General features: G+C 48.2%; 2 protein-coding genes across 3 annotated transcripts in view; one reads left to right on the top strand and one right to left on the bottom strand.

Annotated features, from left to right (window-relative positions):
- Window positions 1-1898: 1898 nt before the first annotated feature.
- Window positions 1899-10069, top strand: pik3c3 (phosphatidylinositol 3-kinase, catalytic subunit type 3). Of its 2 annotated transcripts, none has more exons than XM_076161483.1 (25): window positions 1899-2272; window positions 2996-3184; window positions 3290-3433; window positions 3606-3735; window positions 4679-4765; window positions 4918-5013; window positions 5145-5216; window positions 5375-5479; window positions 5940-6032; window positions 6116-6301; window positions 6472-6602; window positions 7050-7131; window positions 7222-7286; window positions 7373-7478; window positions 7560-7676; window positions 7890-8021; window positions 8159-8287; window positions 8438-8507; window positions 8648-8712; window positions 8809-8893; window positions 8992-9066; window positions 9153-9321; window positions 9411-9501; window positions 9602-9727; window positions 9830-10069. In XM_076161483.1, the coding sequence occupies exons 1-25, from the start codon at window positions 2208-2210 to the stop codon at window positions 9842-9844; spliced, it is 2625 nt and encodes an 874-aa protein (XP_076017598.1). In that variant the 5' UTR covers window positions 1899-2207; the 3' UTR covers window positions 9845-10069. The 2 variants fall into 2 exon arrangements, with proteins under 2 accessions (XP_076017598.1, XP_076017597.1); XM_076161482.1 differs by having other exon boundaries at window positions 7219-7286.
- A 3575-nt stretch (window positions 10070-13644) lies between these two features.
- The window catches only part of tesk1b (testis associated actin remodelling kinase 1b), a 15440-nt gene continuing 7519 nt past the window's right edge, over window positions 13645-21565 (bottom strand). The window contains exons 2-10 of the mRNA XM_076160817.1: window positions 21520-21565; window positions 21299-21347; window positions 19996-20142; window positions 19137-19219; window positions 16946-17036; window positions 16589-16672; window positions 15845-15931; window positions 15620-15716; window positions 13645-15533 (exon numbers count right to left, since the gene is read on the bottom strand). The exon at window positions 21520-21565 is cut by the window's right edge and continues 76 nt beyond it. Of these exons, the coding sequence (XP_076016932.1) occupies window positions 14425-15533; window positions 15620-15716; window positions 15845-15931; window positions 16589-16672; window positions 16946-17036; window positions 19137-19219; window positions 19996-20142; window positions 21299-21347; window positions 21520-21565 (1793 nt within the window). The 3' untranslated portion in view covers window positions 13645-14424. The remainder of the gene's footprint in view (window positions 15534-15619; window positions 15717-15844; window positions 15932-16588; window positions 16673-16945; window positions 17037-19136; window positions 19220-19995; window positions 20143-21298; window positions 21348-21519) is intronic.

Raw genomic sequence — 21565 nt, 5'->3', positions numbered from 1 at the left:
CATCTTCTGTTCTGGTCAGATTCTGGTTCCCCCTCTGCGCTTACAGCTGCATTTATACATCCAGAGGCTTTACAACCGCTGCGTGGAGGTGTGGTCAGCACCGTCATGTGGCCCGCAGGCCTGGCCGGTGACCGTGGAAGGTGTCAGAGGTGCCATTGGGAATGAGGAGGTGGTTTGTGGGGGGCTAGAGAGTGGGGAAGGATGTGCCTTGGCACTGTTTTGATTCTGGCACTCTGGAGATCATCTCGCTGCGCTTCAGCAGGCATGAACCCCAACAGTGATAGAAACAATGACACATCCATACAGTGACTAAGAGGGAAGGAGAGAGGTGAGATGGAGGCCAAAGACAGAGAGGTGAACTCCAAGGAGGAAAAGAGGAGAGAGAAAGAGGGAGAGAGGGAGGGAGGGAATAATCCAACATGATTCAACAAGTATTTTTAATAACAAATCCTGGATATTATGTTTCAATTTAAAACAACTAAAACTAACAGCCCCTTGATTGTTATCAGTAGGTAAATAAACACTGTTATGGGGCAGACCTGAAAAAAATAAAATGTCACAAAAATGAACATGTTACCTGACCTGACAATGCAGGGCAGTAACACTCTGGCACAGAACAGAAGTATTAGCTCATCTCCTTCCATTCGTGGACTATCTGAAGTTTGAGGTGCGAGATCATTGGAAAAATCTTCTCAAGCTTCTCACAGGAGACCCCGGGGCCTCACAATGTGCAGTTTTACGTGATTTTCTCTGGGACCCCCACATTAGTGGGTGTTGATAGGTCTCCACAATCAGCCAGGGGTGCTACCACAGTCATTCAGAAATGTATGACTCACCGTTGCCTCTATGCACTATTACTGTGATGAGTTAATGCTGTTCAAGGACTTTTGTCATTACCATGAGCAATAAACAAGTAACAATAAATACCAAGAATAAAGTAATTATCATTTACCCATTATTTGCTTGTGTATTATACATTTCATTTCACTGCTTCAGAGAATGGGAGCAATTCTGATGGCAGATGTTCTTCCATAAGTTCGCATGTAGGCGACGCCCTCTTCAGAGCTTATGGGCCCCATTCAATTACACTGAAGATGAGCTCACACCATTATTTGACAACTGGCTGTCGTCAGTGTTGTCGAAAAAGAGATGAGGATTTTCCTGTCACGCCTGCTGTCCTTTCACGGATGTGCACTTTACTAGTGACAAGTGCATTTTAATCTGGAAATGTCTGTACTGTTTGAAAGTTCACAAAGCTGTCATCATGGAATCATACTTGGTAGATCACAATGTGAACAATTTTTATTGTGAACTGTGAACATGTGGTTGTTTGAATAATGAAAAGTGTCAATGGTGATGTATGTGAGTTATTGTAAATAACCAGGACTAGGACTAGGACAAGGCCCGATGTCTGTAGATGGAAATGAAATAGTGGTGAAAACTACTTCAGTCAAACAATTCTATTAGAGATTGATGTTTTTGTCCATGGGTTGAATAAAACAAAGTAATGGAGAATGGAAATTTTATTTTGTCATAATTGAGAAAAACATGTATTACAGTATTGCAACAAATCTGTGTGGCACTAAAAAGGATTGGTTCCTACATTCTTTTATTTTTTTTACAGTTCATTGACTAACAAAATGAGAATGACAATGCATCACATCGTCGGTTAACGTTGTTGTTCATAAGGAACTTGAAAGATTTCCCAAAAGAGCTTTTTCGTTCGGCGAATGTATGGTTTCGGGGCGAACTACTCCTTTATTGAGCACACTGAGGCCCCACCTCTTTATCTACTTCCTCTTCTGCCTCTCCAGACAAAGCAAATCGATCCACGACACTCTGATCGATAGAGCCGTTATTTCGGGCGCAGTGCTTCGATCATCGGCTGCTTTAGTCTGACTAGCTTCAGACAGCAGCTGTGTTGTTGTGCAGCTATCAAAAACATCAAATCATGCCCGGCGAGAGACTCGATCAAATAATGTCTTTGCCGGGAACGCAAGCCTTTAAAGTTATATTTTAACTTGTCTGGAGGCTAATTCAGCGTCTCATTCGTGTGTACGGAGTTGAAGTTGGGCTTCCAGGAGTGTTTTCGCACCGGTCCGAGGCCTTGTCGATAACACAGCCGCTCACACAGTCTCACGTTACCGTCGGAGATTTCATGTGGAAGTCCTTCGGTTTGAGGTAAAACAGTATTTACCCGTCGGAAGATGGACACCGACAAATTTAACTATGCCTACAGCTGTGACTTGGACATAAACGTTCAACTTAAAATGTAAGTTTTGCACTCTACGCCTGTTTGTGTCATATGGTCCCAACTAATCCATCTTGTGACTTGACAGGATGTGTAACTAATGCTAGCGCGCGCGTGTGTGTTTTTCTTTTCCTTTGGTTCACACATTTAGATGTTTAATTTTTTCTTCACATTTCCTGCTCCGAATGGATGATTGTAGCGGTTCGAAACAGCCATTAAATCAAAATGAAATTGGTTAAGAACGTGAAAATGTTTATTTCTTATTAATAAGTGATTAAATAAATGAACGGTTCAATTTGACTAGTTTTGTCTACGAGTCCATTCTAATACATTGACTTGTCCATGTCTGGCTGCTTTATACACCATGACTCAGGCCCCATGTGCCTGGCGCGGACTCTTAATTTGAAGGAACAACCTTCCCATTATCGATATCATGTGCACACATGTCATGAGGTTTTTTATTAGATTAAACTAGAAATAATCAATCACAGCCCCTCTCATGACCAGACTGAGGTTTGTCATCTAGACTCACAGTGTCAGCAATTCACAAAATACACATGGGTAGTCTTGAGTTCTATAACAATTATATAAATACAGCACGTGTTCAAAGTCTCAGGGAAGCAGAAAGAAGACATTTAATAAGGATGGGATCTTTTACAATAACAGTCAAGATGTCTCCATTGAGCAAAACTTCCTCTTTTATGAGCTGACTCTTGCTAACTTCCTCCTCCCTTCGTGTTTCAGAGGCAGTTTGGAGGGAAAGCGGGAGCAGAAGAGCTACAAGGCCCTGCTGGAGGACCCCATGCTGAGGTTCTCTGGACTCTACCAAGAAAACTGTTCGGACCTCTACGTCACATGTCAGGTGTTTGCTGAGGGAAAGCCCCTCGCTCTGCCTGTTCGTACATCCTACAAGGCATTCAGCACACGATGGAAGTGAGTCCCAGGCTACATCTGTTGGAGCGCCTTTGTCATCTTGTGCTGATGTGTTGTGCTGATATTTCCCTCTTTTCGCTCTACCTCCCTCACCCGCCCGTGCAGCTGGAACGAGTGGCTGCGGCTGCCGGTCAAGTACCCGGACCTTCCTCAGAGTGCCCAGGTTGCTCTCACCGTGTGGGACATCTATGGGCCGGGCGAGGCCGTGCCCGTCGGAGGAACCACCGTCACCCTGTTCGGCAAATACGGGTCAGTCTGTCAATCTTGTGGCTTTTTGCTGTACGAAGGTGAAAGCTTTGGCTTCACGTAATGCAGCGTTAGAAACATAAAAACATCTCGGTGAATTCCGAGGCTCTAGGTCTTGTTGGACGCGTCACACCCATCCTCTGTCCTCAATCTATTCTGCCCTGTCCTGATTCAGAATGTTCCGGCAAGGGATGCACGACCTGAAGGTGTGGCCGGGCGTGAGGGGGGACGGAGGAGAGCCCACGTCCACACCGGGACGCACCAGCAGCAGCCTGACAGAGGACCAGATGGGCAGGCTCGCTAAGGTGTGTGCGTGCGTCTGTGTGTGTGTGTGTGTGTTTAGTGTTTCCTCTCATAGGGAGGTGGCAGTGGTGTGCTGATGCAGGATAGAATGAGAGAGGGTCAGGTGTGTGAGAGCAAGAGAAGAATGCCTTTTTTAAACGAATGTCTGTTCCAGGGCCCTGACCTCGAGGTACTCGGTGATGTGAGTACAAGCGAAGGAGGGAGCGCTGGGAATGCTGAATGTGTGTGTGTGTGTGTGTGTGTATGTGTGTGTGTGTGTGTCAAAGGTCTTAGTCCAAATGTATTGCAGATACAGCCCCGTATTTTCATCTCTCTGGTGTAACAGGTGATACACTTTGACTCGGGCCTCACGTCAACACTTGTTTGTCCAGGTGTACGGCTGTGTTCTTGAACGCATCACACACACACACACACACAGTTTTCCGCAGCAGCTTGACATTAGTGTACTTTTTGTACGTGTGCGTGCGTGCGTGCGTGCGTGCGTGCGTGCGTGTGCATGGACTGTACCTGTGAGTAGATGACAGAAAACGTTTGTAACGTTAGCGTATCCATAGCAGCTTCTTGGCGTGTCTGGCAGGGGGCGCCGGGGAGCAGAGTTTACGCTGAGAGGCTTGAATAACTCCATTTGTAAACAAGCTGGTTGTTTCCTCACTAATTGTGAGTTTAGTCAAAGTAGCTTAGCTGTGAATGTATCTGAGTGAACACTAACTCTAACCCGCTTCTTGTTTACGCCCTCATGGCTCACGTGTCCCACGCCCTCGCTGGATTGGCTGCTGAGTGTGACTGCTGATGTTTGATTGGTCTGCTGCATGATTGGCCAGAAACTCACCACGGTTCTGCCACCCTAACTTCTGTATTTGACTCATTTCTTTGGTGCTTTTCTCTCCCTGTGTTTCTCCGTTGTCCATCTTCCTCCTCCTCCTCCTCCTCCTCTTCTTCATGCAGCTGACGAAGGCACATCGGCAGGGTCACATGGTGAAGGTGGACTGGCTGGACCGTCTGACCTTCAGGGAAATCGAGATGATCAACGAGGTGAGTATGCGTGAGAGAAGAAGCGGTGGATTCAGTTTGGCCTCGGATGATGTAACCTTCATGAGGAGGGCCAGAGTTTGTCCGCCTCGTGTCGGCCATCTTGCTCTCCACTCGTCTCAGCCGCATGTTCCCTGCCTCCCGTGTTCCCTCAGAGTGAGAAGCGGAGTTCCAACTTCATGTACCTCATGGTGGAGTTTCCTCGCGTCAAAACCAACGACAAGGAGTACAGCATCGTCTACTTTGAAAAGGTTTTGACACATATTTATCTGCATTTAAACTGGAGACAGGAACGGTGGCAGCTGGTTCGTTGATTGATGCATTTTACTTACTACTACTATTTCTACTAGTACTTACCACTACTATTTACTACTCTATTCAGGACGGAGACGATACGTCGCCTGTTCTCACCAGCTGCGACATTGTCAAGGTACCTGACCCACAGATGGGGATGGTAAGACACACAGACAGACACACACACACACACACACACACACACACACACACACACACACACACACACACACACACACACACACACACAGAGACAGACACTGTGTTTATCATATGTATATAAACATCTTGCATGGTAACTTCACTGTCGGGCTGCAGGAGAACCTGGTGGAGAGCAAGCATCACAAACTGGCCCGTAGCCTCCGCAGTGGCCCCTCAGATCACGACCTGAAGCCCAACGCCGCCACACGGGACCAGCTCAATGTCAGTAACCACTTCCTGTTAAAAGTAGCTCCTCAAAATGGCCGAAAACACTTGGTTTAATATAGCCGAGTCTAATATAGTGGGAGTGCCTTTAACACCCAAGTACCTGAATGAACGTGTTTAGCGCTGCGTGTGTGTGTGTGTGTGTGTGTGTGTGTGTGTGTGTGTGTGTGTGTGTGTGTGTGTGTGTGTGTGTGTGTGTGTGTGTTAGTGTGTGCTTTTCCTGAGCTAAATGTTTGAAAGGTGACATATAAACACTCGGGGAGCTTTTCTCTGGATGTTCTGCTCAAAGGCTTTGATTGTTGGGGATCAAAGCTGCTGTTCTGAGGGACGATGTGGAGACAAAGCTGTCCTTATATGGACCTCGCCCTCGCAGCTGTGTTTGTCTTCCCTTCTCCCTGCAACTCGCACGCGCTTCAATCGCCGCCATTTGGAAAACTCTTCGTGTGTGTGCCAACAGATCATCGTGAGCTATCCACCCACCAAACTGCTGAGCTCTGAGGAACAGGACCTGGTGTGGAAGTTCAGATACTACCTCACCACACAGGAGAAGGTGCGTGTGTGTTTGTTCTGCTCTCCATAATGTCCTATATGTGACTGGTCCTCCTCATCATCCTCATCCTCCTCTCGCTCCAGGCACTGACAAAGTTCCTGAAGTGTGTGAACTGGGATCTGCCCCAGGAGGCCAAGCAGGCGCTGGAGCTGCTGGGGAAGTGGAGGCCCATGGACGTTGAAGACTCGCTGGAGCTGCTCTCCTCCCAGTTCGCCAACCCCACGGTGCGACGCTACGCCGTGGCACGCCTCCAGCAGGCAGACGACGAGGTAGGCGGTGGAAGGGGGGTCTGGGTGCGGCCGTGGAACTTGTTGTGTCACTGGAAGAAATGTTCCAGAGGCTTTGGGAGAATTATAAAGTCAAATATAATTACAAAAACATTCTACGGGGGGAAAACATTCACCTCACCTCAGTAATCACTCCCATCCTTTGCCTGTAGGACCTGCTGATGTACCTCCTGCAGCTGGTCCAGGCACTGAAATACGAGAACTTCAGTGACATCGTGGGAGGCCTGGAGCCGGGCAGCAAGAGGGACATCCAGGGCCTGGGAGACGAGTCCACTCTGGACAGGTCAGTGCTCAGACGGGGAACCGCCGCATCACTTTATTAACCTGTTAGTAAGTCGCTGCTACGAACGCGACCAGCCACAAACTCAGACTGAAGTAAGAACCCTTAAGGCCAGTGTCAAGTTTCCTCACATTCAAACTCCAAAGTCTTTGTGAAATGTGACAGCGAGAGAGTTGGAACGTTTGTTGTGCCCTCGGTTATTTTTACTCCGCCGCTCTTCTGCACGGCGGCCTCAGTTTATTATGGTTTCACGCAGCATTATGAAGTCGCTGGCTACAGATCTGCAGCTCGGGCCAGGCAGCTGCATGCAGAGCGGATCGACTCTGAAGCGGAGAAAAATGGCCCCCGCAGATGTTTTAACTGAAATGCCTCTGGATCCGAGCACCGTTTGTGTTGAAGTTGATCTATTCTGCTGCTTTTGGTCTTTTTCCTTGTTTTGTATTTGTGTAGCTCTCAGATCCTGTCGGGTCAGTCCGGGCCCTGTGCCACGCCGCAGAAAGGCAAAGAAGGAGCTGACAGTGAGAGTTCAGAGGTAAGAGCAGCGGACTGGACGGTGATGGAATCAGAGGAGTTTGCTTTATGTGGTGTGTGTGTGAAATGTGACGCTGTGTTTCTGTAGCAGGACCTGTGCACCTTCCTCATCTCCCGCGCCTGTAAGAACTCTACACTCGCAAATTACCTGTACTGGTGAGTGCGAGGTCATCGTTTCTCCCAGGCTGATAAATGTGCGTGTGTGTGTGCATCTGTCTGACAGAACATCCCGTCTTCCTCAGGTATGTGATCGTAGAGTGTGAAGACCAGGACACCCAGCAGAGAGACCCAAAGACCCACGAGATGTACCTGAACGTGATGAGGAGGTTTAGCCAGGCGTTGCTCAAGGTCCTGAGCTGAGCGACGTGTTCTCGATGCTGCTCTGTCTCTGTTCGCTCCCTCCCATGCTCACGCTCTTTCTGTCTCCAGGGTGATAAGAGTGTGAGGGTGATGCGCTCACTGCTGGCAGCCCAGCAGACCTTCGTGGACAGACTGGTGCAGCTGATGAAAGCCGTGCAGAGGGAGAGCGGCAACCGCAAGAAGAAGGTAAGCGGAATGTGAAAACTTAACCGTATCAGCCTTCACTCACACTCACACACACACACCCCCACACACACACACACACACACACACACACACACACCACACACACACACACACACACACACACACACACACACACACACACACACACACACACACACACACACACACACACACAGGAGAGTAACAGTATGTCCCTCGTGTACGTGTGTGCAGACAGAGCGTCTACAGGCTCTGCTGGCCGACAATGAGAAGGTGAATCTGTCCGAGATGGAGCCGATCCCTCTTCCTCTGGAGCCTCAGGTCCGCATCAAAGGCATCGTCCCTGAGACGGCAACGCTCTTCAAGGTACAAAGAAGAACAGACGAGTAACTCATGAATCTGAAGGATCCTGCAAGTGCCATGTTGGAAGATTACAATGGTCTTTTCCCCTCTGTCTGTCTGTCTGTCTGTCCTGTGTGTGTGTGTGTGTGTGTGTGTGTCAGAGTGCTCTGATGCCAGCCAAGCTGATCTTCAAAGCTGAGGACGGAGCCATGTACCCGGTCATCTTCAAACACGGAGACGACCTGAGACAGGACCAGCTCATCCTGCAGATCATCTCACTCATGGACAAGGTAAGAACACACACACACACACACACACACACACACACACACACACACACACACACACACACACACACACACACACACACCTCCACTTGCCATGTGCTGAGCCCTTTATGCTAATGGTTTCATCTTTGAATGCTTGTGTCTGGTGTGAAGCTGTTGAGGAAAGAGAACCTGGACCTGAAGTTGACGCCTTACAAAGTTCTGGCCACCAGCACCAAACACGGTGAGAACCTGACAACTCATAGAAAATAAGCAACTCCATTAATAGTCAGAGCAACAACAACAAACAATAAAGCCAGAATGTTTCTCCACATTAACATCTTCCAACATGACTCGTAACTTAAACCACGTCTGCGTTCTCAGGCTTTATGCAATTTGTCCAGTCCGTCCCCGTTGCTGAGGTTCTGGCTACTGAGGGCAACATACAGGTGAGCAGAGTGACACCAGCGTGACGCCATGTGGGTGAGGCGGCGGCATCTGACCAAACATCTGAACCAACTCCCGATGTTTATTCCCATTCACAGAGCTTCTTTAGGAAACACGCGCCCAGCGAGAAAGGACCGTACGGCATCAGCTCAGAGGTGATGGACACCTACGTCAAGAGCTGCGGTGAGTGGGTTTGAGTCTCCTTAAACGATCTAGATCTGCAAACTTAAGTGATGTCCGGTGGTCAATGTGTGGTGGTTTCTTCACCTGCGTCCTCCCAGCTGGTTACTGCGTCATCACGTACATCCTCGGCGTTGGAGACAGACACCTGGATAATCTGCTCCTGACGAAGACGGGTGAGGATGCAGCAGATCAAGACCACAAAGTGCTGAGGTTTCACGTTGCTGACGTAGCACTGACACCCTCTTCTCCCTCCGTCCAGGGAAGCTCTTCCACGTGGACTTCGGCTACATCCTGGGCCGCGACCCCAAACCGCTGCCGCCGCCCATGAAGCTGAGTAAGGAGATGGTGGAGGGGATGGGAGGCATGCAGAGCGAGCAGTACCAGGAGTTCAGGAAGCAGTGCTACACGGCTTTCCTGCACTTGAGGAGGTACAACACACACACGCACACGCACACGCACACGCACATGCACGTCAGTCCATGATCCTACCACTGAGATCAATCGTATCTCTCCTCAGATACTCCAACCTCATCCTGAATCTGTTCTCTCTCATGGTGGACGCCAACATCCCCGACATCGCCCTGGAGCCTGACAAGACTGTCAAGAAGGTAAAGGGCGTCGTCAGCCTCATGGGTCCAAGTAGCGTTTGACCAAGGCAGCTTTTAAGTACACTCATAAGTCCTCCCTCCCCCTTCCTCCCCCCTCCAGGTGCAGGACAAGTTCCGGTTGGACCTGTCCGACGAGGAGGCTGTACATTACATGCAGACGCTGATCGACGAGAGCGTAGGAGCTCTGTTTGCTGCTGTAGTCGAACATCTACACAAGTTTGCCCAAGTAAGTGTGCACAAGAGGAGAGAGAGAGAGAGAGAGAGAGAGGAAGAGGGTAAGAAGCAGTGTAATGTAAAGTGTGTGTGTGTCTTGTGTGTGTGTTTGCAGTATTGGCGTAGATGAACAGGCGCTCTTGCGGCTCTGGCTGATGCCATGGACCCCAAACACAAACTCCCCCCCCATGACACTGTACACAGGCCAAGAATGCACTGCCAACTTTTACTGCAAGATGGCGACAACAAGGACAGCGTGTCTTTGCTTGCACATGTATATATCATGTACATTAATTATTAAATGTATGAATGAAATGTATGGCCAAATAAAAGACTGTTGATACGAGGAAGTGTACCAGCTGTGTTTGGAGACTTTGTGATGCCTTTACAGCACAACATGCTGACGGACTCGCCGTCTGTCACTCCAGTGAGTCACTTAACGAAAGCAAACTAGACATTTATCAGACTATTTACTGCAAACTCAGCGCCTTTTGATGAATTCCGCCGTATTGACAGCAGGTGGTTACATCACATGCTCCACTCCACTCACACCTGAAAGTAATTCATTGATTGGCTGAGCTGCGAAGGTGAAATCAATACTCACCTGTCCTGGTCCCCTGGTTGAGGGACGTGGCTTCTTCTGTCACTGTGTCATTGCTTGATCTGTGTTTTCATCCCCATGCGTGTGTATGTGAGCTTCCGGTTGCGCATGTAGGGCTCAATGGTGAACGTCCTTGTCGGGGTTTGAAGGTGTTTGGTGTTTCAGAGTCTCACACAACAAGGCCATGCAGCCAAAGTACAGGGTGAAGAGTTACCTAATTGTGTAGTAACCCTTATTTAGGAGTCCTGACACTGCTGCCTTCATCATATATCAGCAGGTATTGTATCTTGGGGATGTTATGCCTCTGTTCCAGTGATCTACTTTTTATTGTGCTAATACTTTGATGTACGATGCGGTACACTTGGATCATCGTGACCTGTGACCTGTTCTGTTCAGAGAGCTTGTATCTTGTAGGTATGCTGCAGGTATGTCATTTATATTTAGCTATTCTGTTTTTAGGACGTTTATAAGTGACGGCTGAGTGAAGATGAAGTTTGCTGAACAAGCTGAACAAGAAATACTCAAAAAGGTTTTTGCTTATTTCATTTTCTCCCCTCATTGATAAAGGGCCTGTACAATTCCCCCAAATCACAATGCCAATATATATACACACACACACACAAACACATAATCGGTGGGTAAGCAAAATTCATTTTCAAGCTAATTTACCGCAAACTGCGTAATGAATCGCGACTTAGCTCTGATGCTCATCCACACACAGGCCAGCATTTAGCTTCAAACATCCATCACTTCTCCACACTGCGAGCATTGTGCTTATTAATAGAAGCCATGAGCGCTGGCGTGCGGGCGGCGTGGAGCTTTGGATAACCCCCCAGGTCTCTGTGGACTCTGGAAAACAAACAACGTTCCCCCCAAATGTTGCGGAAAGAGTGCAACACCAGCGAAACAGAAGGCAGGAGAGCGAGATGTTCCAGAACGGCACAATGAGCCATCAGCCGCGGCACGAGGCTGCGAACCCCTGATGGGGCAACAGTGAGTCAGAACCATTCGGAGCGATGAGAAGAAGAAACAAATGCTGTCATCGCTCAGGAGGAAGGAGATGTGGGGGGTCAGGAACTTTTTTTAGTTCTTGTTTATGAACTTTGGGATGCTTTCCTGTTTTTATGGTTTGGACCACACGACTGAAGACAAAGAGCGAGAAGCAGATATGGACATACGGAGAAACCGCGTCTCCCTTTTGGACCTGTAACATAAACGATTTACCCTTCATTTGCAATTCTGACACATATCAGGTTCTGGTGAAGTCCGGAGCCAGAGGAATGTGCTGATATGTTTCACATCACAGCCACGTTGTCGCTCACCCCGTCCTCCTCCTAGATGCTAACTAGGGAAAAAGAGAAATGTGCTGAGGCCACACCGATGGGTCAAGACCACAAGCTCACATGACCCAGAAGTTCAGATGATCCAGGTGCAGAAGGCACTTCAAGAAGAGCGTTGGAACCACGGTTTGAACCAAAGGTTGAGGGTTTCTTTTCAGTTCCACCGTCCCAACAGACCACAGACAGAGGAACCCAAGAGACTGGATCACTGGCAAATACCGGAACAAAACCAGTAACAGTGACAACGACTTTAGCTGTGAAGACGCGCGCAAGATATTCTTATAAAGAGAAGATTCTGAAAAGGAGCACACACTGCAGGCTCGGGTTGAGTTTCTGTAACTGGAGGAGCGTGTGTTCGTTTCCGTAACGACTGTGAGGTGGAACAAGAAGCAGAAAACAAAAGAAGGTTCCTAAACACACAGACTGAGGAGATAATGGACAGAAGTGCAGATTCTTCTAACCTTTGAAGATATACAATTACTAAGAAATATAAGATGATGACAGAGTTAATTATTCATCCTCTTCAGTTGGCACAGTTAGGATCCTTTCTATAACCTCAATGTCCTCCAAGTTCCTAAAGTAGGAACCTGCAAACAGCTCTACACTCCAGCCTCCAATCCTGAGGGAGAAAGGAATACACATGCATTCATAACCGCGATCGTATTTTAGTAATTAAGCAGTCTAACATTCAGAATACCAAAAGAGCAACAAAACTTACATAAACCAAACTTCACTTTTTCTCAGTAAAATGTGTTGTTGTGGCATCAAACTATGATTCAACTGGCTTAACTAATTAACTCGGCTTCAAACTCAAACTCAAACTGTTCAGCGCCTCAAGAATATAATCACATATGTGACGGAGTGACATTAAATGAATCATTCTGATAGATAAGATCTGAACCTAATTGTGGGTTGGAGCATTGACAGCAGCTGTGAGATGACATCTGGATCAGGAAATGTTAGGCTCAGTCTATTCCTTGTTCACCATAAGCACACTGAGGGTAACATAGGGGAAAGTGGACCTGCTGTGAGTTACACATATACATGCTACATGTTCCAATCAACTCTTCAAAACTGGAGGTTAATAAACAAGTTTGAGTTGAGATAACCCTCTCCCAGAATTGTGGACACAGTGACACCCGGTGACATAAAAGGATTACTACAAGTGTTTCCAAACCATGCCCCAAGTTTGTATCCGTCTGATCCCTACAGAGGTGTTTCCACTAATGAGCATGTTCCAAAATCCACAAAGGGCAAATTGGCATGTGTGTGTGTCCAGATGGATCATGTTGTAGAGACGAGACCCTTGTGAAGACATTAAACCCGTTTGGTCTCATGTTACACCACCTCACATCTCTCTGTATCAAACACACTGACACTTACCCTTGTGTCTTTGTCTGCACGGTGTAGGTGGCATTAGGGTCGGCATGGGGACAATCCCACTGCAGGAGGCAGCTCAAGTCCAGAGATTCCATTGCAGTGTAACGGGCTAAACCAGACGACCCTTCATGCCATTCTCCACTGTACTGTAACTGTTGCACAGTCATTTCCCTCGGGATAATAAACTTATAATAATCTTATCTTATGAAACCCAGACAGCAAAGCCACAACTCTGTTCACACTCGGCAGCACGGACACACGGAAAACGTAAACCTGAGACAGCTTTGAAGGGAAGAGGATCTCTCAACTTACTCACCTACTCACCAGTGATCAGCAGGGACACAGTGAGACATGGGCGTCCCAGCAGCATCCAACCAGACATGTGCATCACCATGGCAACTTTGTCAAGCGAAGACCTAGTAATGTGCTTATAGAGGAAGAGGAGGTGATCCTGCCTCGCTGTGGACTAGAAGAGAGAGCTTCCACATGTTGTTGCACAGTTTATCCCACATTTCCACCTTAAAAGGTCGAGAGAGCTGCATGACAAAAACCCAAAGTGTGGAAAAGACAAACACACATTGAAAGAGACGGCGTCCAACATCATTGCATTCTATCTTTTTATTCAATGCTGTATTTAAATAATAAGAATCTGTACATCTCTGAAGCGTCGCTCATTCTCAAAAGTAATAACAATAAACTGCTTTACTATTAACAACATCAGTAATACAGTTGAAGTGCTTAACCAGGCAACCATAAGGGCCGAGACCGTACAGCAACAAAAAGAGTCATAAGAACGGTGCACGGCACACACTCCTCTACCTCACTGACACTGCCACACAGCCACACAGCCACACAGCCACACACACACACACACACACACACACAGCCACACACACGCAGTGCACCATACACCTTAAAGCCAAACTGCCCGTTCATCCAAAACAGCACCAAACATCAACATCATCGCCACAGTAATACTATGCATGAACATTCCTGGTTGCAGCATCATCAGTCAGGAGAGTCTTTTGCGTTCTGGGGGACGGACGGGATCGGGACAGACTGCAGTGTTTACATGCAGAACAGTTAGGAACGTTTCTCGTCATCAGCCAGGTCCGCACGGAAGATGTTACACCCTCGGCCCAGCAGAGGGCATCGTTCAACAACGTGCGGCGTTGGTCCCACAGCTTAGGAAAGAAAAAAAGAGTTTGTTCAATTCATCATAGGAGGGGGGGGGAGGGCGCCCTGCTGTGCCTTCTCTGCACCGAAAGGCGCGTTAGGAAAATAAGCGGGAGTATTGCTGCGGGGGAAAACTGTGCAAATTCGAAAGAAGAAGGCCAAACTCGTTTCCACAGCAGAGCTTTTTGGTGCAGGGGCGCCGACCGCTGCATCTTATGTCTGCACCCCGGGCAGGGCCAGGCCCGGCTCCAGGCGGGTGGAGGCGGCCGTGGGGGCAGGGGAGGGCTGGAGGCCCTTAGGGGGCGGACAGAGCAGCCCGTGGGAGGCCGCGTGGTCTCCGTTGAGGTTTTTGTAGGGGTTTCTGCGCGGCGGGGCTCGGAGACACATGGATGGGAAGCGGAGTCCCGCCAGGCAGCAGCCAGGACAGGAAATCACCTCCTCCTGGTCCAGAGAGTGACCGCTGCCGGAGCCAAAGGGCGACGAGCCGGCGGGGTCGCAGGGAGGCGAGTGGTAGCCATTCTTGTTGTTGGCGGCGGCGGCGGTGCTCCATTCCACAGGTCGATTGATGACCACGTTGTTGTTCTCCAGGTGGGAGAGTGGCGGCAGGCAGGGAGGCCCGCTGGAGATGGCCGACCGCCAGCCGTTTGGGAAGAGAGAGGAGGGGGGCTGGAAAGGAGTGGAGGAGAGGGACGGAGGGGAGGAGAGTTTGGAGTACGGCGATGAAGAGCTGTGCTGTGTGTCCGGAGAGCTGGTGCAGTCCATGAGCTGCTCCTCCTCCTCCTCCTCCTCCTCCTTGTCTTGCTCCATCAGATCCAGCGACAGAGGGAGACCTGAATCACCCACCAGCTGATCGAAACTCTTCCCTCCCTCCTCTTCTCCTGTGAGCAGTCTTTCCTCCTCCTCGCTCACTCCATCCATCTCACCGCTTTCGGCGTGAGACAGGGACTCCTCCTCGGTCAGCCTGGTGTTCGGCGCCATCGTCAGGTGCGGTGGCGGCGTACACGGCAGCGAGTGGCAGCGCCTGTGCCTCCTGGGCGGGTCGGCGCCCTCGGCGTCAGATGGGCTGTCGCAGGAGTCCAGCGGTGGAGGAAGCGTGAAGGTCAGGGAGATAACAGACTTGCTGGGAGTGTCGAACAGCTTGATCTTGCCACCCTTGAGGTCTTCCCGCTGAGAGAAGGGGTTGACCCGAGCGGCAGGCGACAGGGTAACACACGGGGGCGTCGCCGGGGGATGGAGCATGTCGGATTTGCTGCGGGAGAGACGAGGGTCGGACAGGAGGCAGAGAGATCGCCTGCGCATGGGGAAGATATCTGGAGAAACGACTGTGAGGGGAAAAGAAGAGCATCAGTCAATCCCACTCCACTGGTGGTAGATGAGAAAACAAAAATGTCTGGAAACGATGACTCACCTTTGACCTTCAGCTTGTCTTTCTTTGACGCGTCGGCCTGTCTCTGCTCCAGCTCGGCTACGATTTCAGAAAAGGATGGACGGAGCTCCACATTCATCTGGGAGGGAAGAAACAGGAAAGGTTCAGACAAAATGAAACAATCCTGTCATAGGTCAGATGGTGTGTGTGTGTGTGTGTGTGTGTGTGTGTGTGTGTGTGTCTGTGTGTGTGTGTGTTTGTGCTCACATTACAGCAGGTGACAGCCAGTTCTAAGAAGTCAGGTGGACAGTCTCCAACCATCTGCTGAAACGTCTCAATGTCCAAACCAAAGTCCTGCACAAAGTAAGAGGAGGAGGAGTGAGGATCTGTGTGCTTTGACTGAACCAAACAGTAAACATATCTGTCTTTTCTACAAGCTACTTTAAGTTACTCATGATTTAAAGTAGTGAAGCTGGAGTCATTGTGGGAAATGTACATTAACACAACATAAGACACAGCCTGCAAAATGACGGCATTGTTGTAAGATTATGCCTCGATGTGATTGAATACATATGTAATATTTCCAAATTTCAATCAAGTCAAAGTGGAAATTTGGGCGAATATCAGCAGTTATTTTGTCTTATGTTAGGGAAATCTGCTCAACCTGTTGCACCGGTATACAGCCACAAGGGGGCAGAAGACACGGATCACGTCTTAGGCACGTCAGCATATTTCCTCACATTAATAGACGTGAATTGTTTTTGTTTTTTATGTATTAAATGAATACATAAAAAATGAAAATAAATACAATAAATGGACGATAAATAATAATACATAATTATAATAATATAATATTGCAACACGCCTGGTCCCAGTGAAAGTGAACACCAGCGCCCTCTGGTGGCACCGCAGATAACTAGATAGTTCTGCATTATTCCTATTATTTGATATCACTTGTTGACAGGATGTTGCGGTGTTTGCGTGCGTTATGAGTGTGTGGTGACAGCGTACCGCGGTGCGCGGGAGGATTTCAGGGTCGGCCTGTATCCTCGCTATCATCTCACAGAGGATGATCCCGAACGCAAACACGTCCACCTGCGGAGAGACGAGACCGTCAACAAGAGACACGGGACAGACAACAACATGGAAGAGGACTTTCGCACGAACACTTCCTTTTTTCCCTGTTTGATCAGCGCGATTCGTATCCATAAATCCACCGATTACATCACTGACATTCCAACGTGAAGCATAATAAACTATTTAGTGAATATTTATCGCTTTATGTGGGTTTGTTTAAGTCTTTCATCACACCCAGCGTCGACTTTGAACTCTTGGCAGGTAAATGTGATGAAGGGCGTCGGTCCGTACCTTCTCACTGTACACTTCTCCCCTCAGCACTTCCGGAGCCATCCAGTAGGGGGAGCCAACCACAGCCAGACGCTCCTGGTCTGATCCGTCGCTGCAGAGAGGAGAAGAGAGAGATGAGCAACAACTCCACCATTTCACCTGGAAACCTGAGACCTGCATGGTGTTTAACTGAATATTCTTGCGTGTTGAAGCTCCATTCTGTTAAATTATACAGTTATTCTGCTAAATATCTGCATGTTAACTGGTTTTGGGTGGAGCCAGAAGTGTATTTATAACTTCAAACATGCTAAATGTTTTCACTTTATCCCCTTGACACAAACAGGGAGGCATCGCGCTCCATTTCATTCCTGCAAAGGCCAATCAACAGGGGTGAAACCAAGCACTCTCGGTGTGTGTGTGTGTATGTGTGTGTGTGTTTGTGTGTGTGCATCCTCCGTATCTAAGACGCCGCAGTGTTTCAGTTAGGCAGAGATATCGTTGTGCAATTTGAGCTGTGCAAAAAAGGAAGGAACAAGACTAAAATGTGCAAGAGCGACGTGCTTGCTCTCACACACACACACGCTCACACACACCCGCACACACACACACAGCCGACTTCCTCTCTGTGCTATCTGTACTGTGGGCCGCGACACTGCAAAAACACAGAGAGGAGAGGAGCCGAGGCCATGGCTCCCAGTGTAAACACAGCCACGAGAAGAACAGGGACGAAGAGCGAAATAGAGAGAGAGAGAGGGAGAGGACAGAGTCACGCGCCCAATGTAAACATCATGTGGAGACGTGGACAACAGAAAAGAGAAAAGAGGGAAAACAGTGGAGTGATAATGGCGAGGGAATTATAGGAGAGTAAAGGACGAGAGAGTGAACGTACAAAGGCCAAGAGGGAGAGATGGAGGACTGAAATAGTTTGACCTTATTTGGAATGCTTTCCTAACCCTCCTTCATCTCCTCCTCCTCCTCCGTGCCAGGAGCACAGAGGTAGTGCTCCAACAAAAACACACACAAGCACACAGAAGGGTTGTCAACATCATCCATAACACATTCTCCTCCACAGGATACACTCCTGTTTGACTCCAATAAAAAGCAAACAGGCCATTGAAAGCGACGGAAACACACTTCGCCAGCTGCTACACACACACATAAAATATCAAGTGTGCTCTTTGGTTTGGTTAATTTCTCTCTTCCTCCCTCTTATCTGATGGATTTGGACAAAAGTCTGTGTAAAGACACACACACACACACACACACACACACACACACACACACACACACACACACACACACACACACACACACACACACACACACACACACACACACACACACACACACACACACACACACACACACACACACACACACACACACACACACACACACACACACACACACACACACACACACACACACACACACGGCTGGGGTGACAGCTGTCCCCTCTCACCAACAGTCAGTCTGCAGTCATTTAGTAAACACAACTTAGGGGAGGAAGAGGAGCTAATGGGATGTGTGTGTGTGTGTGTGTGTGTGTGTGTGTGTGTGTGTGTGTGTGTGTGTGTGTGTGTGTAGGAGCTGCTGACATATTGGCTGCTGCCTCTTGCTGCATTTCTTTTTCCACATCCCACAATGCAATTCTACACCTCACTGCCAATTCACCGCCCTGCTGCTGCTGCAGCGTTTACAGGGGAAAGAAGTTTGTAATCAGGAGGTCAGTCGGGCATCATGATATCATGATCGACTCCATGATGATCTCCATCACTTCAGAGCTGTGAGGGTTGATTGAGAATTTGTGAGCTCTTTCCATGATGATGGTGACCTGGCTGGGTTACAGTGGCAGCATGAAGGCTGAAGCGGCGTTGCGTCGCCATGGCAGCGCCCACCTGAGTCAGACTGGTGCATCTGTGCGCCCGACAAACTCCTTCCCCCTGGAAATGGTGGCTGATGAGATTATTAATAGTTTAGTTCCGCAGAATGAGTGGGGGGGGGGGGGGGGAAGACGAGCTTGCATACTTTGGAAAAACCATCGCAGGCTTTGGCGTTGGATTTCTGTCTCAGAAAACAGACGGACAAGAGGAAACATTTAACACGCCATCTGCACCCCACACACACAGGCACACAGGCACACACACACACGATGCACCGAGAGCATCTTATCTAATCAGAGAGTCGATGGAGGCGTCGTCATGAACCAAACCTGTAATCTGGAATCTTCTCCGCCAGGCCAAAGTCCCCAACCACAGCCGAGCACACGCCGCTCTCCCAGCGCACCAGGCAGTTCTGCAGGGGGGGGTCAGAGGTCACACATGTCAGTTTATTACAGCTGCATGTGTCTGTGTTTGGGGCGATTGGATTGTGATTCACTACGTCAGTCGATTTGCTCAATAATGATGTTAATAATCTTCTATCCATGTATGTATGTATGTATGTATGTATGCATGCATCTCTATAACTGTGTTTGCCTTACACACACAGTTATATAGTTATAGTGATGGATGTGTCAGACGGCTCACCACAGGCAGATCAGCTGTGATAACATTAAAACTGTCTTATCGGGCAGATTAAGGAGAGGAAGCGGTTCAGATTTGCAGCATGTAAAGATAAAAGCCAGCATGTGCTTTAGGTTAACGTGTGAGACAGCTGCACAGGGAGCAGATTATGGCTCCAGAGGTCATAAATTCATGATATGGGAAAGTCTGAAACGTCCCTAACCCCACATGCACCCACAACAACAACCCTCCCTGCTGAACTTTATGTTCTGTTTCTCCATGCCGGCGCTTCTGACGCCTCTGTGAGATTTGTGACGCACCTGCAAAGCCTTGGAATCTGCAACCGGCACCAGATTGTGGATAAAAGAAAGCTAAATATCATCAACTTCTCACAGCCTGAGCTTCTTTTGTTTACAAAGTCACGCGATGTACTGCTGCCTCAGGAGCTAAAGCCCTGTGGGAGATCAGTGATGTGTGTGTGTGTGTGTGTGTGTGTGAGTGTGTGTGTGTGTAGGTGTGTAGGTGTACGAATGTGCGCTGATGCGTGTGTATTTTGCGCGTCGTCACCTTGGAGGTGAGGTCCCTGTGGAAGACGCCCTTGCTGTGCAGGTACTGCAGCCCCCGGGCGATGTCCAGCGCCAGGTTGAGCCGCACGCCCCACGACAGATACACCTCGCTGCCCAACAGCTGCTCCAGGTTGCCGCCGTTTATATACTGAAACATCACAAAGGGACAGAAGAAAACATGAAGCTGTTTGTGCCAGATTATAGTTTGTCTTTGTTGTTAATTCATTGATCACTCCAATGACTTCATTTTCTAGTTTCTAATCAATCCGTTTGGAACGCACCCCATATGCCACACCTGCTTTACCTCAAACCACTAAACACCATGACATCACCACTAACACAGAATCATCACCTCCGCCCCTTTATCCTGCCTTTTCTGTTGAGCTGCTTAGTTACCACGGCGACACCAGGTCACCCCCTGATAACACGGAAGCGGGTGAAAGGTCGCGATCTGCCCGACCTCTAATCTGTCCGACGGGTCAGTAAACCACAGAATGTTTGTTTACATAATATAAAGAAACGATCAGGAGCGACGCAGGTCTCCATGGTAACCAGATATTTTGTCGAATAAAATGACATTTCTGGTAAAGTGTTGAAAGGAGAACATTTTGAAATCTGCTGCGTCGATCATTAACCTCTGCCACACTGAGGAGGAACTGGATTTCTGAAATTTCTCTATCCAAATTTTTTTTACAATTTTCCACATGATTCTGTTATTGAGGCAAAGCTGGTAAACAGTTTGAGAAAAGCAGCGGTTCAGCAGTTTTAGGGGAAAAACAAATCTCCAGCTTTATTTCCTTCCTCATGGGTTATGGATCTGAAAGGATTCTTAAAGTTCACAAAGAGGAAGTGCATTAGAGGTTTGTTTACTTTAAAATCCAAAACTTTGCACTTCCAAAGCTTCCAGCCCCAATTGAGCCATAATAACTGAGCTATTCTGGACTATTCTTTGTCTTATATACCAAATCAGCAAAGAAATAATGACAAGCAAACTACAGAAAATGTAGGATTATTGTGCGTATGTGATGCAATATTCAGATTTGAGTTTTTTTGACTCACGACACCATAGCTGACATTATATTTAAGCTGTTAGGTTTAACTGATGCCCATCAAAGTGGCAGAATCTGGTACATACACATACAAATACTGCTGACTGGATGAATATTTGATTCATTAGCAGATTAATCGATTATCAAAATAATCCTCAGTGTTTTATAAAATGGATTCCACATGCTTAACTTTTGCATTTACTGTACAAGCTGCTCAGTGTGTTGCGTTGGGCTGCAGTTGTGTGAGCGTCTTACCTCTGTGAGGGCGTGGAGCTGTCCCTCGTGGACACACACGCCTATAAACCTGGAGACACACACACACACAAACTTGATTTAAAGAGGATGAAGTCACAAGATAGTATTTTATGGACAGATCCACTTGACTTTACACAGATCGGTGATGAAGATGATCTGAGGATGATGAGGAAGAGAGATGTTTTTTGGGGACTTGACCTTGGTCGAGGCTTGGAGGTTACCTGAGTATGTTGGGGTGTGAGAGTCGGTTCATGAGCTGGACCTCCC

This window comes from Genypterus blacodes, unplaced genomic scaffold (assembly GCF_046128005.1).
Source record: "Genypterus blacodes isolate CSIRO-AG114 ecotype Tasmania unplaced genomic scaffold, CSIRO-AGI_Gbla_v1 ptg000011l_1, whole genome shotgun sequence".
In the NCBI taxonomy this organism is placed as follows: Eukaryota; Metazoa; Chordata; class Actinopteri; order Ophidiiformes; family Ophidiidae; genus Genypterus; species Genypterus blacodes.
Note: the sequence above shows the minus strand (reverse complement) of the source record. Positions and strands in the feature narration are given on the sequence as shown.

Coding starts and splice junctions, on each gene's coding strand:
- pik3c3 (XM_076161482.1), top strand. CDS start 2,208: ATGGACACCGACAAATTTAACTATGCCTACAGCTGTGACTTGGACATA. Junction 4,766..4,917: donor AAATCGAGATGATCAACGAG/GTGAGTATGCGT, acceptor GTGTTCCCTCAG/AGTGAGAAGCGGAGTTCCAA. Junction 9,067..9,152: donor TCTGCTCCTGACGAAGACGG/GTGAGGATGCAG, acceptor CCCTCCGTCCAG/GGAAGCTCTTCCACGTGGAC.